Source organism: Vipera berus (genome assembly GCF_964194415.1).
Source record: "Vipera berus genome assembly, chromosome: 2".
In the NCBI taxonomy this organism is placed as follows: Eukaryota; Metazoa; Chordata; class Lepidosauria; order Squamata; family Viperidae; genus Vipera; species Vipera berus.
The window spans coordinates 200,133,229-200,156,518 of NC_138203.1; the positions used below are offsets into that span (position 1 = coordinate 200,133,229).

General features: G+C 37.5%; 1 protein-coding gene across 1 annotated transcript in view; it reads right to left on the reverse strand.

Annotated features, from left to right (window-relative positions):
- Positions 1-23,290, reverse strand: part of FSTL4 (follistatin like 4) — a gene marked incomplete at both ends in the record, with an annotated part of 488,976 nt that overhangs the window by 43,430 nt on the left and 422,256 nt on the right. The window contains one exon of the mRNA XM_081318026.1: positions 11,015-11,135. Within this exon, the coding sequence (XP_081174152.1) occupies positions 11,015-11,135 (121 nt within the window). The remainder of the gene's footprint in view (positions 1-11,014; positions 11,136-23,290) is intronic.

Genomic DNA, 23,290 nt, shown 5'->3' on the forward strand with positions numbered 1-23,290 from the left:
TGCCAACATTTGATTCTGTATTCTTTATTTATTCTCTATTTGGAAACTCCGGAAAAAAATATATTTTTTAATAAAAGAACAAGCTAGAGCCTGTGCTTAGTGGTTAATTCTCAACGTTTTACAGTTTTGAATATATTTATTAAGGGAAAGAGATAAAATAAACAACGAATATAATTAGGAATAAATAAAAAAAATACTCCAAATTTGGGGACGTATCTATAAGACCACAGGAGCTGTCAACGCTGAGGATATAAAGCCTTGTGGAATATGATCCAAGGTTTAATTTCTTCCAACACTGAGAATTTGGCATTCTGAATTATCCATACTGTTTCTGAAGGAACTGTTCAAAAGCAAGTGATAAGAACCCCCATCCATGGTATAGCTAGGCAATTTTAGGTGTGGTACTATTGGTTTAGGTTTAGTAGAATTTAGTTGGTCATATTTGTTTCTACACAATATATAGCAGACAGTTTGTCATATTAATCTTGTTCAAGTTCGCATTTAAAAATTAACTGGCACCAACAAATATTCTTCATAACTGAATGTTAGGAATAACCTGACCTGACCATGTGGCTTAAATGGTAGACTTTTATGCTTCTTCCACTCCTCTCCCCCCCATTATACTTGCATTAAAAGACTTCATAGAAACCAATAAGAGTACCATTAATCCTGTAAAAGGCAGACATGGAGGGAAGGGAAACAGGGAGATAGGCAGGAGGGGAGAATTCAGGCACATGCTGCAGTCCTAAAAATGGGTAGGCTGCCAAGTACTCAAACACTGATCGTGTGACTTCAGGGGCACAGCAACAAATGTAACTCTGAGAATTGGTCCTTTCTATCATTCATTCAGTGCCGTTGTAACTCTGAACAGTTGCTAAACAACAAGAACTACCTGCGCTGTTTCGTGTGTTTTTTTATTCGTTGCAATAAAGAGATTGTTCAACATGGAATTTAAGTTGTGTTTAGGTTTTCACAGTACAGTTGTTAGTATATCTATATTGTACACACAGATCAACAAAAAACCTTAATGGAACCATACATAATCTCATCAAGGTTGCTTTGTTGAAGAGCTTTATAAGTCTGCTTACTATAAGATAAGATAACTTTCAGTGTTTCACAGTTACTAGATTTTCCTATGGGTTCCAGCAGGGTTTTCTGCTAATAAGTCTTTCTCTTGGTTTGCTTTTCATTATACCTGGGCTTCTGATATCCAACAACCTAGTGTCATTAACTGACCTCTCCTCACTTAACTCTTTGCGCTATCAATTTATTGCTCTCCCTCCAAAATCAGTTGTAGCTAGGGTGATCACAAATAACTGAACCCCAGTGTGGGTTAGACAGCATCACCACCAGATGGATTTATAGCTGGCTGACCGGCTGTACTCAGTGTGTGGTCCTCAATGGAACTGCATCTACATGGAAGGAAGTGTGTAGTGGGGTGCCCCAGGGCTCTGTTCTAGACCCAGTGCTCTTCAACATCTTTATCAATGATTTGGACAAAGGGATATATGGAGAACTCATCAAATTTGCAGATGACACCAAGCTGGCAGGAATAGCCAACACTCCAGAGATAGGCTTAAGATACAGGAGGATCTGGACAGACTTGAACACTGGGCGCTATCTAACAAAATGAAATTCAATGGTGAAAAAAGTAAGGCTCTACATTTAGGCAAGAAAAACCAAATGCACAGGTATAGTATAGGTGGTACCTTGCTCAACAGTAGCAACTGTGAGAGGGATCTTGGAGTCCTAGTGGACAATCTCTTAAATATGAGCCAGCAGTGTGCTGCAGCTGCCAAAAAAGCCAACACAGTGCTAGGCTGCATTAACAGAGAGATAGAATCAAGATCACATGAAGTGTTAATACCACTTTACAATGCCTTGGTAAGGTCACACTTGGAATACTGCATCCAGTTTTGGTCACCACGATGTAAAAAAGATGTTGAGACTCTAGAAAGAGTACAGAGAAGAGCAACAAAGATGATCAGAGGACTGGAGACTAAAACATATGAGGAACGCTTGCTGAAACTGGGTATGTCTAGTTTAATGAAGAGAAGGACAAGTGGTGACATGATAGCAGTGTTCCAATATCTCAGGGGCTGCCAAATGGAAGAGGGAGTTAGGCTATTCTTCAAAGCACCTGAAGGCAGGACAAGAAGTAACAGATGAAAACTAATCAAGGAGAGAAGCAACCTGGAACTAAGGAGAAACTTCCTGACAGTTAGAATAATTAACCAGTGGAACAACCTCCCTCCAGAAGCAGTGAATGCTTCAACACTGGAAGTTTTTAAGAAGAGACTGGACAGCCATTTGTCTGAAATGGTATAGGGTTTCCTGCCTGAGCAGGGGGTTGGACTAGATGACTTCCAAGGTCCCTTCCAACTTTATTATTATTATTATTATTATTATTATTATTATTATTATTATTATTATTATTATTGATATTATTATTGATGTTATTATTGATGTTATTGTTGTTGTTATTTCAAAGAATGCAGTAAATAATGCAAAGCACAGCCAAAATGCACAGTTCTTTAAACCTTATATTATGTGGGTTACTCTTCTGATATCAGCAATCAGATGTAATATTTTCAAAACCACCAAAGTTCAAATGGATGTACCATACGGGACAATTGTTACATGAGTAATTAATGTTGGACATTACTTTGAATTGTTTTATACATACAAAATGGTATGAACATGTTTAAAATAAAATAAATGAATAATAGGGCTTTTCTATAAAGCACGCTCTGAATACAGCATATTCATTTTTCCTCTCATGTATTGATGGAGGTTTCCTCTCCTTCCCCACTTTCCTAGTCAGTCAAGTGAAATGTTGATGGACACTTTTTCCCTCCTCCACCATGTTTTAAGCACTAAGAAGACTTATGTTTCCTTATTATATGTGTTGAGGCAGTTATTTTTTTTCTCTATGAGCTTGGAGACTTGAAGAGATGTGGTATGTGTAGTAAAGTATTTAGTATGCACTTATAGCTAAGGGCAATAAAAGAACTCTTTTGTACTAATACCACTATCTATTATAGATCCAGTTTGGTGCTATGGTTAAGGCATCAGACTAGAAATCAGGAGACTGTGTGTTCCAGTCTCATCTTAGGCATAAAGCCAGCTGGATGACCTTGGGCCAAGCACTCTCACGTAGTCTTAGGAAGGAGACAATGGCAAGCCACTTCTCAAAAAGTTGTCAAAAATCTGCCCAGACTTGTCCAGGCAGTCACCAGGAATCAGGAATTGAAGATACAACAATTAATACAGCATATTATTAGCAGTAATATATAGATAGCATAGTAAACAAGGCCAAAAGATTACATTAGGGTGTATTTTAGGAAGAATAAAGAGTAGCCATCCGGAATGGATGGATAAGACCAAGGCGGCTGACTCAGCTTTAAAGCCAACTGAATCATTTTTCTATGTTATTTATATTGACAGATCAATCATTTGCTTTTAATGTTGTGATTTTTTTTAGGAGGGAAGAAATTGAGGGTATTTTTCAGCTTACTGCTATTCTAAACGCTAGACTGTCATATATTATAGTGTTCAAAATAGATACCTATTACGAGAAAATACTCTGAGGGAATCTGTGAAATTGGATTGAGGAGCCAATGGCAACCATTTTCAAGGAAAATGTGATGATTTATGTCAGCTTATTGTAAAATGCAGCAACCAAAGAAAATGATTCCTTGCATTAAGGAGTCTTTTGTTTGCAAACTATCCATTTTCATAGCCGATTATTGCTTTATGTGATTTTTTTTACCAAGAAAGAACATTGTGTTAGAAAAGATAAACAGCTTTTCTTTCACTAAACATCATGTTTAAAATACAAATCTCTAGTGTGATATGATCACATAATCTGTAAGAGAAAAGGAATGTGACTATTCTTTCTGACTTTGATTAAGCAGGCAGGCAAGCTGGACAGATTGAATTAAATTCATTTTCTTTTAACAAAAATACTATGAGAGACAGCTGAATTCAATTTTACTACTTACTATTTCACACCCAGTTTCCAAAATGTTTATGTCTTTTCAATGTTACACTACAGAATATTTGCAATATGTGACTTTTCCTTCCGGCTATGTTATTAGCCTTGGGTCAAACAGATAGAGGCCACAATGCCCCAGAAGAAAAATCTTCTAAGAAAGACAGCGGAAGAGGTTTTTCCCTCAAGATTCAGGTATTCTTATATTGATGGAACAACCTTGGAAATGCACTACTGTGACCTTAGAATGTTACATTCTGTCTTCTAAAATGTTTGTTATGATTTATGACATAATTATGCTATACAATATGTCTATTCTATTACAATGGCCCTTAATCTTAATAGAAATATGGTTGCTAGACTAATTTTCTTTGTTAGGTAGAAGATATTGGCTAAAACTCAAGATGATAGGTAGAGACTTCTTCAACTGAATTTTAATGATGAAATGATTTGTCTTGAGTGTTTTAATGGAAAAGTTATTAGATTAAAAAAAGGTAGCGTGCCAGTCTCACTTGCCCCCAAATACACATAAACATTCATATATAGGAAAGAAATAGTGTTGTCTGAGTCAAAGAGCAAATTGTAAACAGAAAGTTTACTGACGTCAGTTCTAGGCTAACAATCAGTCAGTTTTATACTATTTCCAAGATGTGGGGGTGGAAAGGATTACACTACTCTTTCAACAGAGTTTCAACAAAGAAAGAGATCTGCCTTGAAATGTAGTTCACGACACAGAGCTATGTATTGTATAATTGATGCTTTCATCCTATACTCCATCATTTGGGGAAAAAAGATACATTGAATTATATGGGACTTCAACACATATTTGGTGACACTATAGGTAACCTTTGATTTACAACTGTAATTGAGCCTAGAATTTTTTATTGTAAGTCATGCCGGTTGTTCAGTGGGTTACCATATGATCATGCTTGATTTTAAAACCTTTTTTGTAGAGATCATTAAGTGAACATTGTATCATTAAGGCAACCAAGGTTGTTGTAACTTTGGTCGCTAAGTGATTGATGTTAAGTTGAGGACTACCTGTATTATATACCTAGAGCAAGACAGAAGTCTCCAAGGTAGTTTATTATTTGTGTATTAGATTCTGTGACAAAAAAAAAATTCTCTAGAATTATAGATTTAGAAATCTAGGATCAAAAGAGAAAGAATGGCCACTGTATTTATTTGGCATCCCCATTTGAGTATCACAAAAATCAGGAAATAGAGTGTAAAACCTTCTGGTCGAAAACATGGAGAAGCACCACCAGTCACTGTAGACAATGCTGAGCTAAATGGATTGCTATTCTAATTAAAATATTGTGATTTTTATATGAATTGTATTTATTTTGCCTGTTGTAAGGAGGGACCCTAACATACCATCAATCCCACAAAGGGTTTCTAGAAGGGGCAGATTTTGGCAGCTTTCCTAATGTCAATAGCACTGATGCTTTGGCTTCTTCTGCCAGTTTTCTATTTATAAATGTAGAAAAAAGGTGAGACTCGGCATCCTAATGCTCTTTTTAAAAGTATCCTGCATTTTAATATATTTAAAATTTATTTTAATAGTCACATGAATGTTTATGTAAACTATCCTAAACCAGTTAGTCAGAGAATCTTATCTTCTTGTTTAGCATTTTACTTAGCTATTTAGCTCACTATCTTTCATCCCAGAGAAACATCAGAGCCTTTATCCCATAATTGCTAAAACATAAATTACAAGGGATCCCAGAAGAATTTATCTTGTACTATGAGACTTCTGTAGGTGAAACAGTTTTTTACTTAGCCATTACACTTTGATCTGTTTCCCCAATAACTTGTTGCCAGAATATGTTATCACTGAAGTGAAAAAAGGAGAGATGTAGAATATAGTGAAGCACATTAAGGGCCGCAAGAAGCCACTTTAAGAAGAAATCTCAAGAGGAAACAGAGAAACCCTCAATTCAGCATAAGACAAATACCTTCCACAGCCTACAGCATTCTGTCAAAAAGAATGTCCACTCCCTTGATATATTTGCTAGCACTTTGTGGTCGTTTGGGCACATTAGAAGGCAAATGAAGACATTCCTTTGAAATGTCTTGGGGGTGGGGGTGGTTCACAATGGAGTTAGATTAATTACAGATCCTACCTCCTCCTCAGCTCATCTTACTTTCCCCTTCTCTATCTTTAAGTTAGGGTTGAATATTTGTATTTTTATAGTAGTTTATTTTTGTTGTTTATAGGGTATGTATAGTTTTATCATTTTCACATTGTAAGCTGCCCAGAGTTGCCAATAAATTTAATAAATAAATAAGTAAAATAAATATTGGTGCAGTAAGTCATCCATTTAATAACCAGTATTTAAATAACAAATGGAATTTTACAAATACCTCAAGTGGAAAGTGTGCTTTTATGCGTGCATAAAGTGTTGAGTGGATATTATACATCATAACAACTCTGCTAAACTTAGGTCCATGAAACTGAGAGTACATTGTAATGGTTTCCTTTGATAAGAAAATAGCTCAGAGAACTCTCCTTTTTATCTACAAAGCCAATGCCCTGACTTTGGAAAGTACAAAAACCAAGATCTCACCATACTAGGAATAATCCTGATTTAAATTTAATGTAACCTCTCTGCAGGATTGCCCAGCATATTCTCTTTTCTGGTGATCATGTTGTATAATGAGCTTAATGGGATGTATGATAAACTGTATAATGAATACCTAGACTATTCAAGTACATACAGCCTATCTGAATGCACAGGCACATGGAAAAACAGGTGAAAGACTAGGAGAAGCTCAAAGTATGATTGATGGGTAAAATACCAAAAATCTGAACATAAATTTCCAGGATCAAGAACTGGACCAAGTTGGAGGACAAAGATCCTGAGAGGGAAGTAAGTTAGTTTTATAAAATCTGACAGGAACATATTAGAGGTTTTCTAGCCAATCAGCTTGTTCAGGCAGAGCAGGAGAAATGTGAAGTATATCTTTGATAGATCATGGAATATCAGGGAAGTATCATAAGACTGAAAAGAGCTGATGTGGTTCTCATCTTCAAAAAAGGAAAGAAAAAAAAGGGCAGATCCAGGAAACTACACACAAATCGATACCTAGGAAGATCCTGGAAAAGATAATCAAGCAATAGGTCTGTGAACATCTAGGAACAAGCAAAGCTATAACCAGAACCCAACACAGGTTTGTCAAAAATAGATCATGCCAAACAAATCTTATTTCATTTTTTGGCATAGTGACTAAATTAGAGGATCAGCGAAGTGCAGTGGACATAATATACAGTACTTGGATTTTAGTAAGGCATTTGACAAAGTAGACCACAATCTACTTCTTGGTAATTTTAAAAAAAATGTAGGGTAGAGAGCATCACCACCAGATGGATTTGTAATTACACTCAATGTGTAGTTCTTAATGGAACTAAGTCTACATGTAGGGAAGTAAGCAGTGAGGTACCCTAAAGTTCCATTTTAGGCCCAGTACTCTTCAACATCTTCATAAATGGTTTAGATGAGGGAACAGAAGGGGAACTCATCAAATTTGCAGACAACAGTAAACTGACAGGAATAGCCAACACCTCAAAAGAGATCCAGATGGATCTCACAATCTTGAACCCTGAACCTTATCTAAAAAAATGAAATTCAATTTAGAGAAAAGTAAGCAAAAAAAATATAATCAAATATCCAGGTACAGATTAGGTGAAATCTGGCTCAACATCAGTAACTGTGAGAGGAATCTTCCAAATCTGATATAGTCAGTTTATGGTGAAAAAAGTAAGGTTTTACATTTAGGCAAGAAAAACCAAATGCACAGGTATAGAATAGGTGGTACCTTGTTCAATAGTAGTAACTGTGAGAGGGATCTCGGAGTCCTAGTGGACAATCACTTAAATATGAGCCAGTGGTGTGTGGCAGCAGCCAAAAAAGCCAATGCAATCCTAGACTGCATTAACAGAGGGGTAGAATCAAGATCACATGAAGTACTAATACTGTTTTATAAAGCCTTAATAATACCACAGAATCCTGCATTGAGTTTTGGTTACCATATTATAAAAAAGACGTAGAAACTCTGGAAAGAGTGCAAAAAAGATCAACAAAGATGATTAAAGAAGGCTGGAGGCTAAAACATATGTAAAACAGTTGTGGGAATTGGGTATGTCTAGTATAGTGAAAAGAAGGACTGGGGTGACATGAAGCAGTGTTGGAATATTGAAGGGACTGCCACAAAGAGGAGGGGGGTCAACCTATTTTCCAAATCAAGAAGAGAAGCAACCTAGAACTAAGGAGAAATTTCCTAACAGTGAGAACAATTAACCAGTGGAACGGCTTCCCTTCAGAAGTTGTGGATGCTCCATGACTGGAGCTTTTAGGAAGAGACGGGACAGCCACTTGTCTGGAATGTTATAGTCTTCTGATTGAGCATGGGGTTGGATAGAAGACCTCCAAGGTCCATTTTAACTTTGTTTTTCTGTTCTGAGGTACTGACTTAAATCTAACTGTATTGAAAATACTAGGACTTAAGCACATAACTATTTTTATTGATTCTCTTTTAATAGAACTTAATGTGTATAATTATGGTTTTCAGATGAAAAATTGTTTCACATTTTTATGTGAACATATACATATTAGTTTAATAGGACTCTGGGCACAAAATTATACTATATCAAACCAATTCTAAACAGATGCATGGCCTGTGACTTTAGGACTGCAGCTGATGCCTCTTGACTAATAAAGCCTTAAAAATAGTTTAATTATATAATTATGTACTATCTTAACAATATTCTAAAGAGGCATTTAAATACAGGGGGAAAAATCCCTCTGTCTCATCCTTTCACCACACACCCTCAGGATGTTATTTCTCTTTATGTATTTATTTCTTTAAGTACAAAAGCCAGGACCAAATTTTCTAACATTTTATTATCAAGAATGTCATTCATCTCAAAGGAATTCTTTATATGGAAGATTTGTTCTGTCAGTCTTACATTCCAAGCCATTGCACTTCTCAAGGTACCAATTTAACTTTAGCTAAATTATATTACTTAGGGAAGATTTCTGAATTTGTCACATCGAGGTGAAGAGAAAGGCTAATCTTATTTGAAACCTTAGAATATCATGGTACCACAGTTTCAGAGTTGTTGTCTTATTAGTGTTGTTGTGGTTCTATTTTAAGATACATCGGTGCATTCTGATTATTGACTACTTGGATATTTCTCATTTTGAAGGTAACATGACAGATTGTTTTTGGAACCTACTGGTACTTAATGTTAATAAAGTCCCTGAATTTAGTCTAGGAGTATGGGACAGAAGTTCAGAGACTTATTTGATTTTACTTTCTTTCATCCCATTCACTGTACCAAATGGCCTGTATGAAAAATGAGCTGTAGCAAATTCAGAAGTTTCATCATCCTTGTATCCAACACTAATTCTCTCAGCCTTTTTTCATAAATGTGAATTAAGATATATATTTATTCCTTTGCCATGTGTGTGCAAGACCAAACCAATGCTTATACTACATATTCTAAACAGAACATTTTTAAAGCAAACACTGACCAGCTGCCATTCTCATTCTTTCTTAGATGTCTGAATTGGTCAATATTCTGTACCCTCACTACGGTGCACTGGACTCTTATTGTTACTGCTCAAACTGGTCTGTGATATTATATTGTCACTTGGATACACTGAGATGTCTCCATATGCCATCATTTTCACAGACTGAGTTAATTCTGAAAAGTGGAGTAAAGCAAACAGCAGAAAACCTGACTCTAGTGTCTTTTGTGAAAAAAACGAAAAACAATCTCATTTTGTTCCCACCCATTCATTTTTATCAATTAGTCAGATTTTCTTCCTTTGGATCACATTCTTCAGAACATGCACCATTTTCCCCAAGAACTCATATTTAATTATTTCATTTTCATAATTCACAGGAGTACCATATAACTATCATCAATCTATTAATTCCTACCTCCATACACTTATAATTATCAGTACAACAGATGACATTAGTTCATGCTTCCAGAGATTTATTTTAGCCAATTCAGATCCAAAACTTCATACCCTATGCATGTATTCATCTAGCTCACTCTAAAAGATCAGACCACCTTCATTCAGATCTAAAATATCTTTCCCTTTTATTTTATTTATTAATTCCTGCTGTTCTACCTCTTTTTACATTTCAAGCCATGGTCTTCTGTGTGCCACTACCATCAACAGGAGGGTCCATAGGTATTGCCTTTTATGCCCACCCTCACTTTAATCAATTAGGTCTTCTATGTTATGTTTTTTCATAAGATAGAGAAATACAGACTAAGTTATCAGCCTTAGTGATACCTTTGCCAACAGCATGGAAACAATATAGATCAGTTAAAGCGTGTTTTGTCCAGTTTGCCAGAACTGCAATTAAAACCAAATTTTACTCTAAGAATACTGAATTTATTCTCTGCTAGCAACCGGTAGAAACAGGGCAAGATTTTTTTTATCTGGTCCTCCTTTGCATAAGGAGTACAAAAGCATGAAATACCCTAAGACGCTTGAGAGCTTGCTGTATTGCTTTACCACCCTCTTCAAGTATTCTGCTGGAATAATGCACAGAATGTAGCTATGCTGAACCCTCCAGCTGTTGTGGCTACTTCACACCCTCACACAAAATAGACCAAGAGATCTCTCTGTGTTACATGCCTTCTCTCACTAAGCGAAGTGCCTGCTTGAAAGATTTTGTTGCACAACTATTTGTTTATTTACAATCTTTATTCCATATTTTCATAACTCTCACCTCCTAATATTTTTGTTACAGTAACAAAATACTTAAAAAGACTAACAAATGAACACACACACACACAAACAAATACACAACACGCACACACTCCCCTTATATTTCCTCTTGTGTATTTGTATTTTACTCTAGAGAAATTAACTGAGAGATATCTTCCCATTTACAACTAATACTGAAATGATACAATATGGTGGGCTTCTTTTGCTACTCTTGTAAGAAAAAATAGTAATGTTCAGCGAATTGTCATATGTGCCATTTACTAACCATTCACCTGAAGAATGTGGGTCTGATACAATTCTTCATAGCCATAGGCATGACACGTATAATTGCCCATGTGAATAGTTGTTACCTTGGTTATGTAGAGAGAGTCATCTTCTCCAAAATCCTGTAAATAAACAAAAAAAGAGGGTGGGGGAAGGAGAAACCTCTCATTTAGCAAATGTGTTTGAAATGCTGCACGAAACTAAGCGAAGACTGGTTGCTTTGACAGTTGCTCTCCCCTCTGAATTGCATTTTCAATATGTTTAGATTCACTGGTGAAAAGAATAAGAGGCCACATGCAAATACCAAAATGAGGAAAAAAATATCGCAACTTAGTATCAGCTTCTGATTTCTAAAAAAAAAGCATATGCACATAAAATTCGATATGCTGAGTCTATAATGAAAAATTTGACAAATTACAAGGCAAACTACTCTGGGGGACAGCTTTAGTCTACTGAGACTGGAAATGAAAGCTCCATGCATTATCTATTAAATGAAATACTTGAACTGGCCTTCAGTTATCTGAAAAAAATACTTTTGTAAATGGATTTTTCCATCCTTTTCTCCCCCAAAATTAGTAATGAAATAGGGATAAGGAGGTTATTTCTCTTTAAAACAAAACCTTCTGATTTTTAATTACCTATATTATGGCTTATCTCATTTGGGGGAAAAAATCCTTCCTCCTTCCTTGGGTTGCTTATTGTATAATTTGGAATGATAATTCTGCTTGAGAAATTGAAATATCTGTGAGATTTCAAAATACGGGTATGTTGGCCTTATCACATTGTTCCAAATGATGCTATACAAGCTTCTATGTTGATGAATAAACACTGAGGCAGCAGCTGTTTTTCTATTTTCATTAGTATGCAGGAATTGGCTGTGCTGAATTGCTTATACTTTTATACACCACCCACAACAATACATTTAAAAACCATACTTAATTAGCTTGAAGAATTATCTTCTGGTTTTAATTAGCTTAGGGGATGACATGTGCAAAATGTACCCTTTACATGCAGAGCTTTCAGGCTGAAAAAGAAAATGTTTTTCAGACACAAAATAATAACACCGTTTTTACTTCTCAATTCCAAGAAAGGAATACAGGATTTCTAGAGCTGATACATAGAATTATAGGATGTTAGAGATGAAAAAGTTCTTAGTAGTCATTTAGTTCTACCTCCTTGGTCAAGGACAGAATCCTGAAATTCATTATCTCTGACAAATGGTCAACCCTTTTTTTAAAGATCTCCCTAAATCAAAGTCTGCCACCTTCCAAATCTGATATAGTCAGTTTATGGTGAAAAAAGTAAGGTTTTACATTTAGGCAAGAAAAACCAAATGCACAGGTATTGAATAGGTGGTACCTTGTTCAATAGTAGTAACTGTGAGAGGGATCTTGGAGTCCTAGTGGACAGTCACTTAAATATGAGCCAGCAGTGTGTTGCAGCTGCCAAATAAGCCAACACAGTGCTAGGCTGCATTAACAGAGGGATAGAATAAAAATCATGTGAAGTATTAATACCACTTTACAATGCCTTAGTAAGGCCACACTTGGAATACTGCATCCAGTTTTGGTCATCACGATGTAAAAAGATGCGGAGACTCTAGAAAGAGTACAGAGACAAGCAACAAAGATGATTAGGGGACTGGAGGCTAAAACATATAAGGAATGGTTGCTGGAATTGGGTATGTCGACTCTAGTCTAATGAAGAGAAGGACTTGTGGTGACATGATAGCAGTGTTCCAATATCTCAGGGGCTACCAAATAGAAGAGGGAGTTAGGCTATTCTTCAAAGCACCTGAAGGCAGGACAAGAAGCAATGGATGGAAACCAACCAAAGAGAGAAGCAACCTAGAGCTAAGGAGAAATTTTCTGTCAATTAGAAAAATTAACCAGTGGAACAACCTGCCTCCATAAGCTGAGAATGCTCCAACACTGAAAGTTTTTAAGAAGAGTCTGGACAGCCATTTGTCTGAAATGGTATAGGGGGTTGGACTAGTCACTAGATGACCTCCAAGGTATCTTCCATCATCATCATCATCATCATCATCATCATCATCATCATCATCATCATTAAACTTATATAGCAATAGCACTAACCCTTATATACTGCCTACTTATATACTGGTTTACAATGTCAGCATTAATTTCATATTGCCCCCAACAATCTGGGTCCTCATTTTACTGGCCTACGAAGGATGCAAGACTGAATCAATCTTGAACCCCATCAAACTTCAGGCTGTGGGCAAAGTTTGCCTATAGTACTGCATTCTAAGCATTGTGCCACCAGGGCTCCCATATAAATAGTCTTTTCAGTTTGTGAAGCTGTTTCCATATTTATTTATTGTGTATTTGTTGCACTTCTATGCCATTTGTAGCACCAAATTCCAGGTGGACTAAAGCCTTTTGAAAAGGGGCTGTATTTGGCAACTTTCTGTATCATGCTTGTTCCCAACGTCCCATAATTGCATTGCCAAATTGGGAGGGGTGTGCAACTTGAAATGGATCACATTCGTCTGGAAAGGTCTTATGTGGTTGGCTGATTTTCACTTATAGTCTGCCAAATCGTTTTCCTGCATATTCCCTATTTATTTACTTTGCTTGTTTGATATTATTATTATTATTATTATTATTATTATTATTATTATTATTATTATTATTATTATTATTATTATTATTATTATTATTATTATTGATGATGATGATGTCTGGTTTCTGTCCTTTCCACCTGTAAATTTCAGTCCTATTCTCTAGAAAAACAAAACATAGTATGCCCGTATAATAGTAGGCTTCCAATTGCAATTCAAATTGCTGATTGACATCCTTAAAGATTTACATTTATGGGCCCAGGTTATTTGTGGGAACACCTCACCTTAATGGCTTCAATCTGTGTCATCTGATGTGGCAGAGCTCTAGGTCATCTGGATGAGACAATATCACCTTGTGGACCTTAGGAAGTATGCCTAATTTGTCATGTTGCTTGTCCTATTGAACACACACACACACCCTGCCCAAATATGGACAATCTCAGCCTTTCAGGAAGCCACAGAAACTTTGTATTTCCTCCAGGATTAGTTTGGGAGCTCTCATGGTGATATATGAAGAAGTTTTATGTTTTTAATGAGAAGACCTTGAACCGGGTTTTCCTTTATTTTATGGGCGATATTTTTAATGGTATATTCACTGCCCAGATAAATAGGCAGCTTTACAAATTAGATAAGCAAACAAACAAGTCTGTTCATTCCTCTGTGTGACAGGCCTTCCAGTATAGGAAGGTAACTCTCTTGCTTTCTCCTAAATCTTCTGTTAAATCTTTCCCCTAAATCTTCAGATTAAATGTACGCAAGTCCTTCAAGTGTTCCAAAATATCTCTCTCTACAATGCTAACATAGGTGGACATTTGGATCTGCCAGGTACTTTCTTGGACATTTATGCCAGTTAGTAAAATTTAAATGAACTAGTGTAATTTTGCATACAATTATGTTGGAGACATCGCTTCCAAGTGACTGAGAAAATTGGATGCTGAAAATAAGTTTGTGAAACTCGATATGTTAAGTCATCATGTTATGTAAAGCTATATAAAGTCTTCACGGCTCACCTGTTCTTAAAGCATGAGTCAAAAAATAGTAAGTATCTCAATTGACATCTTAGATTCCAGAGTTGTTTAAAGTTATTAAATAATCTTATTTGATTATTTTTTTCAAAAAGGCATAGAAAATTCCTTCATATTCTTATGATATATACATAAAAAGCAAACCATAGAGAATCAGAAAATTATTCTTACCTACAATAGGCCCTAAAACAGGTAGTTCTCAACTTATGACAACTGAGCCCAAAATTTCTGTTGCTAAGTGAGACAGTTAAGTGAGTTTTGCCCTATTTTACGACCTTTATTGCCCCAGTTGTTAAGTGAATCACTGCAATTGTTAAATTGGTAACATGGTTGTTAAGTGAATCTGGCTTTCCCCATTGACTTTACTGGTCAGCAGGTCTCAAAAAATGATCACATTACGCCAGAACACTGCAACTGTCAGAAATAAATACCAGTTGACAAGCACCCAAATTCTGATAACGTCACTGTGGTGAGGCTGCAATGGTCGTAAGTCTGAAAACCAGTCTTAAGTCAGTTTTTTAAGTCCCATTGTAACTTCGGTCACTAAATGAAATATTATAAGTCAAGAACATACCTGCATATGTTTATCAATGGGTAAATAGGACAAATATATATATGTAAGTATGAGGATAATTCAGGAATAAACCTCTGTTTGGTTATCAATGACAGACACTCGCAGATACAGATTTTTTATTATACGCATTAGAAAACTACAACATTACATTACTTGTTGACATAATCACCATTCAAACTGAGGCACTTGTCATAATGTCTTACAAGGTTTGAAATTTAGTTAGACTTTTAGTTGCGCAATATTGGAAGGAGGAGGAATTGCCGACTATAGAAGAGTGGACTTTGAAAGTTTCCAACTTGGCGGAAATGGCAAAGATTTCAGCATATTTCAAAGACCAATCGCAACAGAGATATATTGTGGAATGGAGAAGATGGATTGAATATATTCAGAATAAATATGGGACTAAAAAGTCTCATTTAGCATTTGAATAAGTAGTGGATTTTTATGATGTATGATTAGTTATTTGTTGTTGTTGTTAGTTGCGAAGTTGTGTCCGACCCATCACGACCCTATGGACAATGTTCCTCCAGGCCTTCCTGTCCTCTACCATCTTCTGGAGTCCATTTAAGCTCACGCCTACTGCTTCAGTGACTCCATCCAGCCACCTCATTCTCTGTCGTCCCCTTCTTCTATTGCCCTCAATCTTTCCCAGCATTAGGCTTTTCTCCAGTGAGTCCTTCCTTCTCATTAGGTGGCCAAAGTATTTGAGTTTTAGCTTCAGGATCTGGCCTTCTAAAGAACAGTCAGGGTTGATCTCCTCTAGGACTGACCGGTTTGATCGCCTTGCAGTCCAAGGGACTCGCAGGAGTCTTCTCCAGCACCATAGTTCAAAGGCTTCAATTCTTTGGCGCTCAGCCTTTCTTATGGTCCAGCTTTCACTGCCATACATTGCAACTGGGAAGACCATAGCCTTGACTATACGCACTTTTGTTGACAGGGTGATGTCTCTGCTTTTTAGTGTGCTGTCTAGATTTGCCATGGCTTTCCTCCCAAGCAGCAAGCGTCTTTTAATTTCTTGGCTACAGTCCCCATCTGCAGTGATCTTGGAGCCCAGGAAAATAAAATCTGTCACTACCTCCATTTCTTCCCCATCTATTTGCCAGGAATTGAGAGGGCCAGATGCCATGATCTTGGTTTTCTTAATGTTTAGTTTCAACCCAACATTTACACTCTCCTTCTTCACTCGCAACAACAGGCTCTTTAGTTCCTCTTCACTTTCTGCCATTAGAGTGGTATCATCTGCATATCTTAGGTTGTTGATGTTTCTTCCGGCAATCTTAATTCCAACTTTTGATTCATCTAGCCCTGCCTTTCTCATTATGTGCTCTGCATATAAGTTAAATAGGCAAGGCGACAGTATACAGCCTTGCCGGACTCCTTTCCCAATTTTGAACCAATCAGTGGTTCCGTGTCCAGTTCTCACTGTTGCTTCTTGGCCTGCATATAGGTTTCTCAAGAGACAAATAAGATGGTCTGGTATGCCCATCTCTTTAAGGACTTGCCACAGTTTGTTATGATCCACACAGTCAAAGGCTTTAGCATAGTCAATGAAGCAGAAGTAGATGTTTTTCTGGAACTCTCTAGCTTTCTCCATGATCCAGCATATGTTAGCAATTTGATCTCTAGTTCCTCTGCCTCTTCGAAATCCTGCCTGTACTTCTGGTAGTTCTCGAACCACATACTGCTGGAGTCTAGCTTGTAGAATTTTAAGCATAACTTTACTAGCATGAGAAATGAGTGCAATGGTGCAATAGTTTGAACATTCTTTGGCACTGCCTTTCTTTGGAATTGGAATGTAAACTGATCTTTTCCAATCCTGTGGCCACTGTTGAGTTTTCCAAATTTGCTGGCAAATTGAGTGTAGCACTTTTACTGCATCGTCTTTTAAGATTTTGAATAGCTCAGCTGGAATACTGTCACCTCCACTAGCTTTGTTGTTGCTCAGCTTTTCTAAGACCCACTTCACTTCACATTCTAGAATGTCTGGCTCGAGGTCAGTGTCCAACTCATTGTGATTATCAGGGACATTAAGCTCATTCTTGTATAGTTCTTCCGTGTAATTTTGCCACCTCTTCTTAATCTCTTCTGCCTCTGTAAGGTCCCTGCCATTTTGGTCCTTTATCGTGCCCATTTTTGCATGAAACGTTCCCTTCATCTCTCCAATTTTCTTGAAAAGATCTCTGGTCCTCCCTATTCTATTGTTTTCTTCTATTTCTTTGCATTGTTCATTTAAGAAGGCATTCTTATCTCTTCTAGCTATTCTTTGGAATTCTGCATTTAATTGGGCATATCTTTCTTTTTCTCCCTTGCCTTTGGCTTCCCTCCTTTCCTCAGCTATTTGCAAAGCTTCCTCAGACAGCCATTTTGCTTTGTTGCATTTCTTTTTCTTTGGGATGGTTTTGGTTGCTACCTGTTGTACAATGTTGCGAACCTCTGTCCATAGTTCTTCAGGCACTCTGTCTATCAGATCTAATTCCTTAAATCTATTTGTCACCTCTACTGTATATTGAACAGGGATATGATTTAATTCATACCTGACTGGCCTAGCGCTTTTCCCTACTTTCTTTAATTTAAGCCTAAACTTTGCAAGGAGAAGCTCATGGTCTGAGCCACAGTCAGCTCCTGGTCTTGTTTTTACTGACTGTATAGAGCTTCTCCATCTTTGGCTACAGAGCATATAGTCAATCTGATTTCTGTGTTGACCATCTGGTGATGTCCATGTGTAAAGCCGTCTCTTGGGTTGTTGGAAAAGAGTGTTTGCTATGACCATCGTATTCTCTTGACAAAATTCTATCAGCCTGTGCCCTGCTTCATTTTGTACTCCAAGGCCAAACTTGCCTGTTATTCCAGTTATCTTTTGGCTTCCTACTTTAGCATTCCAATCTCCCATGATGATAAGGACATCATTTTTGGGTGTTAGTTCTATAAGGTGCTGTAGGGCTTCATAGAACTGGTCAATTTCATCCTCTTCAGCACCGGTGGTTGGGGCATAGACTTGGACTACTGTGATATTGAATGGTTTGCCTTGGATTCGAACTGAGATCATTCTGTAATTTTGAGGATTGTATCCCAGTATTGCTTTTCCTACTTTTTTATTGACTATGAAGGCTACTCCATTTCTTCTGAGGGATTCTTGCCCGCAGTAGTATACCTGATGGTCATCTGAATTAAATTCACCCATTCCTGTCCATTTTAGTTCGCTGATACCTAAGATGTCGATGTTTAGTCTTGTCATCTCTTGTTTGACCACGTCCAGCTTTCCTTGATTCATGGATCTTACATTCCAGGTTCCTATGGAGAAAAAATCTTTACAGCATCAGACTTTCCTTTCACCACCAGACATATCCACAGCTGAGTGTCCTTTCGGCTTTGGCCCAGTCGCTTCATTCTTTCTGGCGCTACTAGTACTAGCCCTCTGCTCTTCCCCAGTAGCATATTGGACGCCTTCCGACCTGAGGGGCTCATCTTCCAGCGTCATATCGTTTTGCCTTTTGGTACTGTCCATAGGGTTTTCATGGCAAAGATACTGGAGTGGTTTGCCATTTCCTTCTCCAGTGGATCACGTTTTGTCAGAACTCTCTGCTATGACCTTTCCGTCTTGGGTGGCCCTGCACGGCATAGCTCATAGCTTCATTGAATTACGCAAGCCCCTTCGCCACAACAAGGCAGTAATCCATGAAGGGGAGTTATTTGTTACTTTATTAATATTATGACTATGGTGAGTTAAAGTCCGATAGAACTTAATGTTTTATTTTTGTTGTTAGCATATTTTAGTTTATGTTTGTACTATTATACCCTGTATTCAGCTCTGGGAAGTAGGGTAGGGGGGAGGGTAGGGTAGGGTAGGGTTGGGGAGAGGGGAGGGGGAGGAGGGAGGTTATTGTATTTAAAAATGTATTGTAAAACTTTTTAATAAAAAAAGGTTTGAAATTCCTTAGTAGTAGTCACTCAGCACCAAATCTGGGCTATGGGGGGAGGGGTTGATCAAAAATATCCCAACGGAACTGCTTCAAAAGTTCTTGGGTGCGTCTAGAGGTGTGCGGGCGAGCTTTATCATAAACCAACACCAGAACGCTTTTGGATTCTTTATGCCCATCTCTCTGTCATGTGACTCTGGGTGCTTACAACATGATAAAACAATAATATAACAAATTAAAACATTAAATACAATATTCAAATTCATATTCAAATTAATAAAATTCAGTCATTTGAAGAGCTCTATTTCCACTCAAATGAACATGTGACAAGTTTCTCCTTTGGTACAGGGGTAGATATGCAGAGGGTGAGTCCAGTATTCACAGCCCTAGTCCACTTTACCATTGTGCGTTGATTCAGATGTTAATATAGCTTAAACATTTGATGGCAGCTTGAGAGTGCTGTTTCACAGAAATCATCAAACATTAGTAGCGGGAGAGAATTATTCAGTGAACCCCACAGGAACTTTGCTTTTTTCCTATTTCTAGGCCAGTATCTTAGCCTCCTTACTATATTGGCTTTGCAAGGACAAGTTTTTTTTATATAAGGGTATGAGTTCAATTCTACAACTCCTGAGATTGCATGTGGATTATTCTGGATTAAATATACTGCTCACAAAAATAAAGGGAACACTTAAACAACACAATGTACTGTATCTAATAGTAGGATGTCTTATCTTGTGTTCCCTTTATTTTTTTGAGCAGTATATTATAAGTAGCAAATATCCTATATGCAGTTTTGTGGATAATCAGAATCGATGTGGCTTCTTCACTAATTTTGAACAAGGTAAGAGATCAAAATGTATCCTAGCCCAGACAAATTGAGACAAGGATGATTTTGAATCCTTACATGATTACACAATGCCATCACATATTCCAGTTCCGAAGAGTTGCACGTGTGCAATTGTCCTTTAAGATACTTATCAACATTTAAATTCTAGTTAAAGAATCCTGGGAAATAGGAACAGGATTCCTATTTGTATTCCTTCAATGACATATTCTTACAGTGTCAGATGGCAAACTGCTCCTTTCTTTGGTTTGCTTCATTTTTTCTTCTCTGAAATAAAAGCTTGTATCCTCTGGCGAGTTTCTTTTACACTTTACAAATACCTTTGGAAAAAATATTGCTGAAATGATCTCAAAATGCTTTCAAGCTTTGTTGGTTTAAAAACTAACGTTCCAGATTGATCTCGGCTAGCTTTTGTATTCTGTAATCCTTTAAACCTCTGTAATCCACAGACAATTTAAGAAACAAAACTATATCTGGCTGGCTGTCATATATCTTTTCCGTATCACATTTCCTTTCATGATTTCTTGCAGATATTTGTTTTTCAAAAGCAGTATTTTTTATTTGGGTCTCTTTCTCTCTCTCTCTCTTTTTCTCTTTTACACCTCAGGATATTTACTTCAACAATGGATCAGGTACCTGACTTTACCAATTGGTGGACCTTCAGCAGGTAAGGTTGCTCAATGCTTCATTTAAGTGCTTCTTATTGGTTTCCCCTCCCAAATGACACATAGCAATGTGGGTCTTCTTGGTGAGGTGCTATTTTATGCCATGAAAGAAGTGGACCTTAGCTGGTGCCAGTGGGGTCAACTTGTCTTGCTTTGAGAACAGTGGCTCCCTTGTATCTGCTTCACCTGTGCACAAACTACTTTTCCTGAGCAGAACAATATGGACACCTTTGCAACTTAGAAATGGCAGGGCTCTTCTCCTAATCAGAGGCACTGAAGAGGCCAGCTTTTCAGAAAAGTGTGGAATTATTTCGGCCCACTAGTGCAAAAAAAAGAGAGTAATTCCCAGTCTGCATGAGATCTGAAATGAGTTGGGGCTTTTCCTTTTTTTACATTCAGTATTCTTTTGAGACCCGGTTGCTGCCATGGGATGGGGTGAGCTTCTGTCACTTGCTTCAGCTCCTGCCAACTTAGCAGTTCGAAAGCGGGTGAGTAGATAGTTGGGTACCACTTCGATAGGCAGCTTAATGGGGACATGACAGGAGGCCCCAACTGGGTTTCCCCTGGACAACGGGGATGTCACTGGCTAATCCTTTCAACCCAGAAGTGCTTTGCTGGTCCCGATTCAACGGTAATAGTAGTATTCTTTCATACAGGAGTTCAGGTTGGCAAGCACAGGTCTTCCCCCTCCTATTTTTTTCTCTTTGGAAACATTCCTGCAAGATAGATTTGATGGAGAGATCAATAATTGCCCTCCTTCCAGGAGCTTTCGTAGCTGAGAATGGAGTACAGCCAAGGTCTATCTGTGCTCCCAGCCAAACAACCTGAACCACTACACTGATGATTTATTTTTAAAACTATACAAAATCTATTTTATGTTTTGAGAATGGAAATAAGTAACACTTGTAATACAAAACCTTGTTTAGATTTTGCATTAAGGCTGTTCATTATTTCTTTCTCACAAAAGCAGAAGCTGTGGCAGTGATTTTCAGTGCAAACGACACTGAGAAGATTGGGGGACAAATGTGGGTAAAAGAAAGAGATGGAATCAAATGTACAGGTGTAGAATAGGTGGCACCTGGCTTAATAGTGGTAACTGTGAGAAAGATCTTGAAGCCCTAGTGGACAATCACTTAAATGTGAGACAGCAGTATTTGCAGCCACCAAAAAAGCCAACAAATGCTAGGCTGCATTAACAGAGGGATAGAATCAAGATCACGTGAAGTGTTAATACCACTTTACAATGCCTTGGTAAGGCTGCACTTGGAATACTGCATCCAGTTTTGGTTGCCATGATATAAAAAAGATGATGAAACTCTAGAAAGAGTGCAAATATGATCAGGGACTGGAGACTAAAACATAATAGTAGTAACTGTGAGAGGGATCTCCGAGTCCTAGTGGACAATCACTTAAATATGAGCCAGCAGTGTGTTGCAGCTGCTAAAAAAGCCAACACAGTGTTAGGCTGCATTAACAGAGGGATAGAATCAAGATCACGTGAAATATTAATACCACTTTACAATGCCTTGGTAAGGTCACACTTGGAATACTGCATCCAGTTTTGGTCACCACGATGTAAAAAAGATGTTGAGACTCTAGAAAGAGTACAGAGAAGAGCAACAAAGATGATTGGGGGACTGGAGGCTAAAGCATATAGGGAACGGTTGCTGGAATTGGGTATGTCTAGTTTAACGAAGAAAAGGGTGAGGGGTGACATGATAGCAGTGTTCCAATATCTCAGGGGCCTCCACAAAGAAGAGGGAGTCAAGCTATTCTCCAAAGCGCCTGAAGGCAGGACAAGAAGCAACGGATGGAAACTAATCAAGGAGAGAAGCAACCTAGAACTAAGGAGAAACTTCCTGACAGTTAGAACAATTAACCAGTGGGACAAACTGCCTCCAGAAGTTGTGAATGCTCCAACACTGGAAGTTTTTAAGAAGAGACTGGACAGCCATTTGTCTGAAATGGTATAGGGTTTCCTGCCTGAGCAGGGGGTTGGACTAGATGACCTCCAAGGTCCCTTCCAATTATTATTATTATTATTATTATTATTATTATTATTATTATTATTATTATTATTATTATTGTTGTTGTTGTTGCTGTTGTTGTTGCTGTTGTTGTTGTTGTAATTGGGTATGTCTAGTTTACTGAAAAGGAGGACTAGGGCTGACATGATAGCAGCGTTCCAATATCTAAGGGTTTGTCACAAAGAAGAGGTGGGGGGTGATAAACCTATTCTCTAAAGTACCTGAAAGCAGAACAAGAAGCAACGGAGAGAACCAACCTAGAACTAAGGAGAAATTTCCTGACAGTTAGAACAATTAATCCATGGAACAGCTTGCCTCCAGAAGTTGTGGGTGCACCAACACTGGAGGTTTTTAAGAAGATATTGGACAGCCACTTGTTTGAAATAATATAAGGTCTTCTGATTGAGCAGAGAATTAGACAAGAAAACTTCCAAAGTCCCTTCCAAATAATTCCTTGGAATTATCATGGATGAGTCTGCATGAATCTTTTATTTCATAGTTTCGGTTATATCTCCTCCATAGAAGTAGAGTTATACCCCGCTGTCCTACCTTAATATTTTCTTTACTAAAATTGGCTTTTAACATTAATAATAAATGCATATTTTAAGGGGTAACATGAAAGGTTTTGTCAGATTATA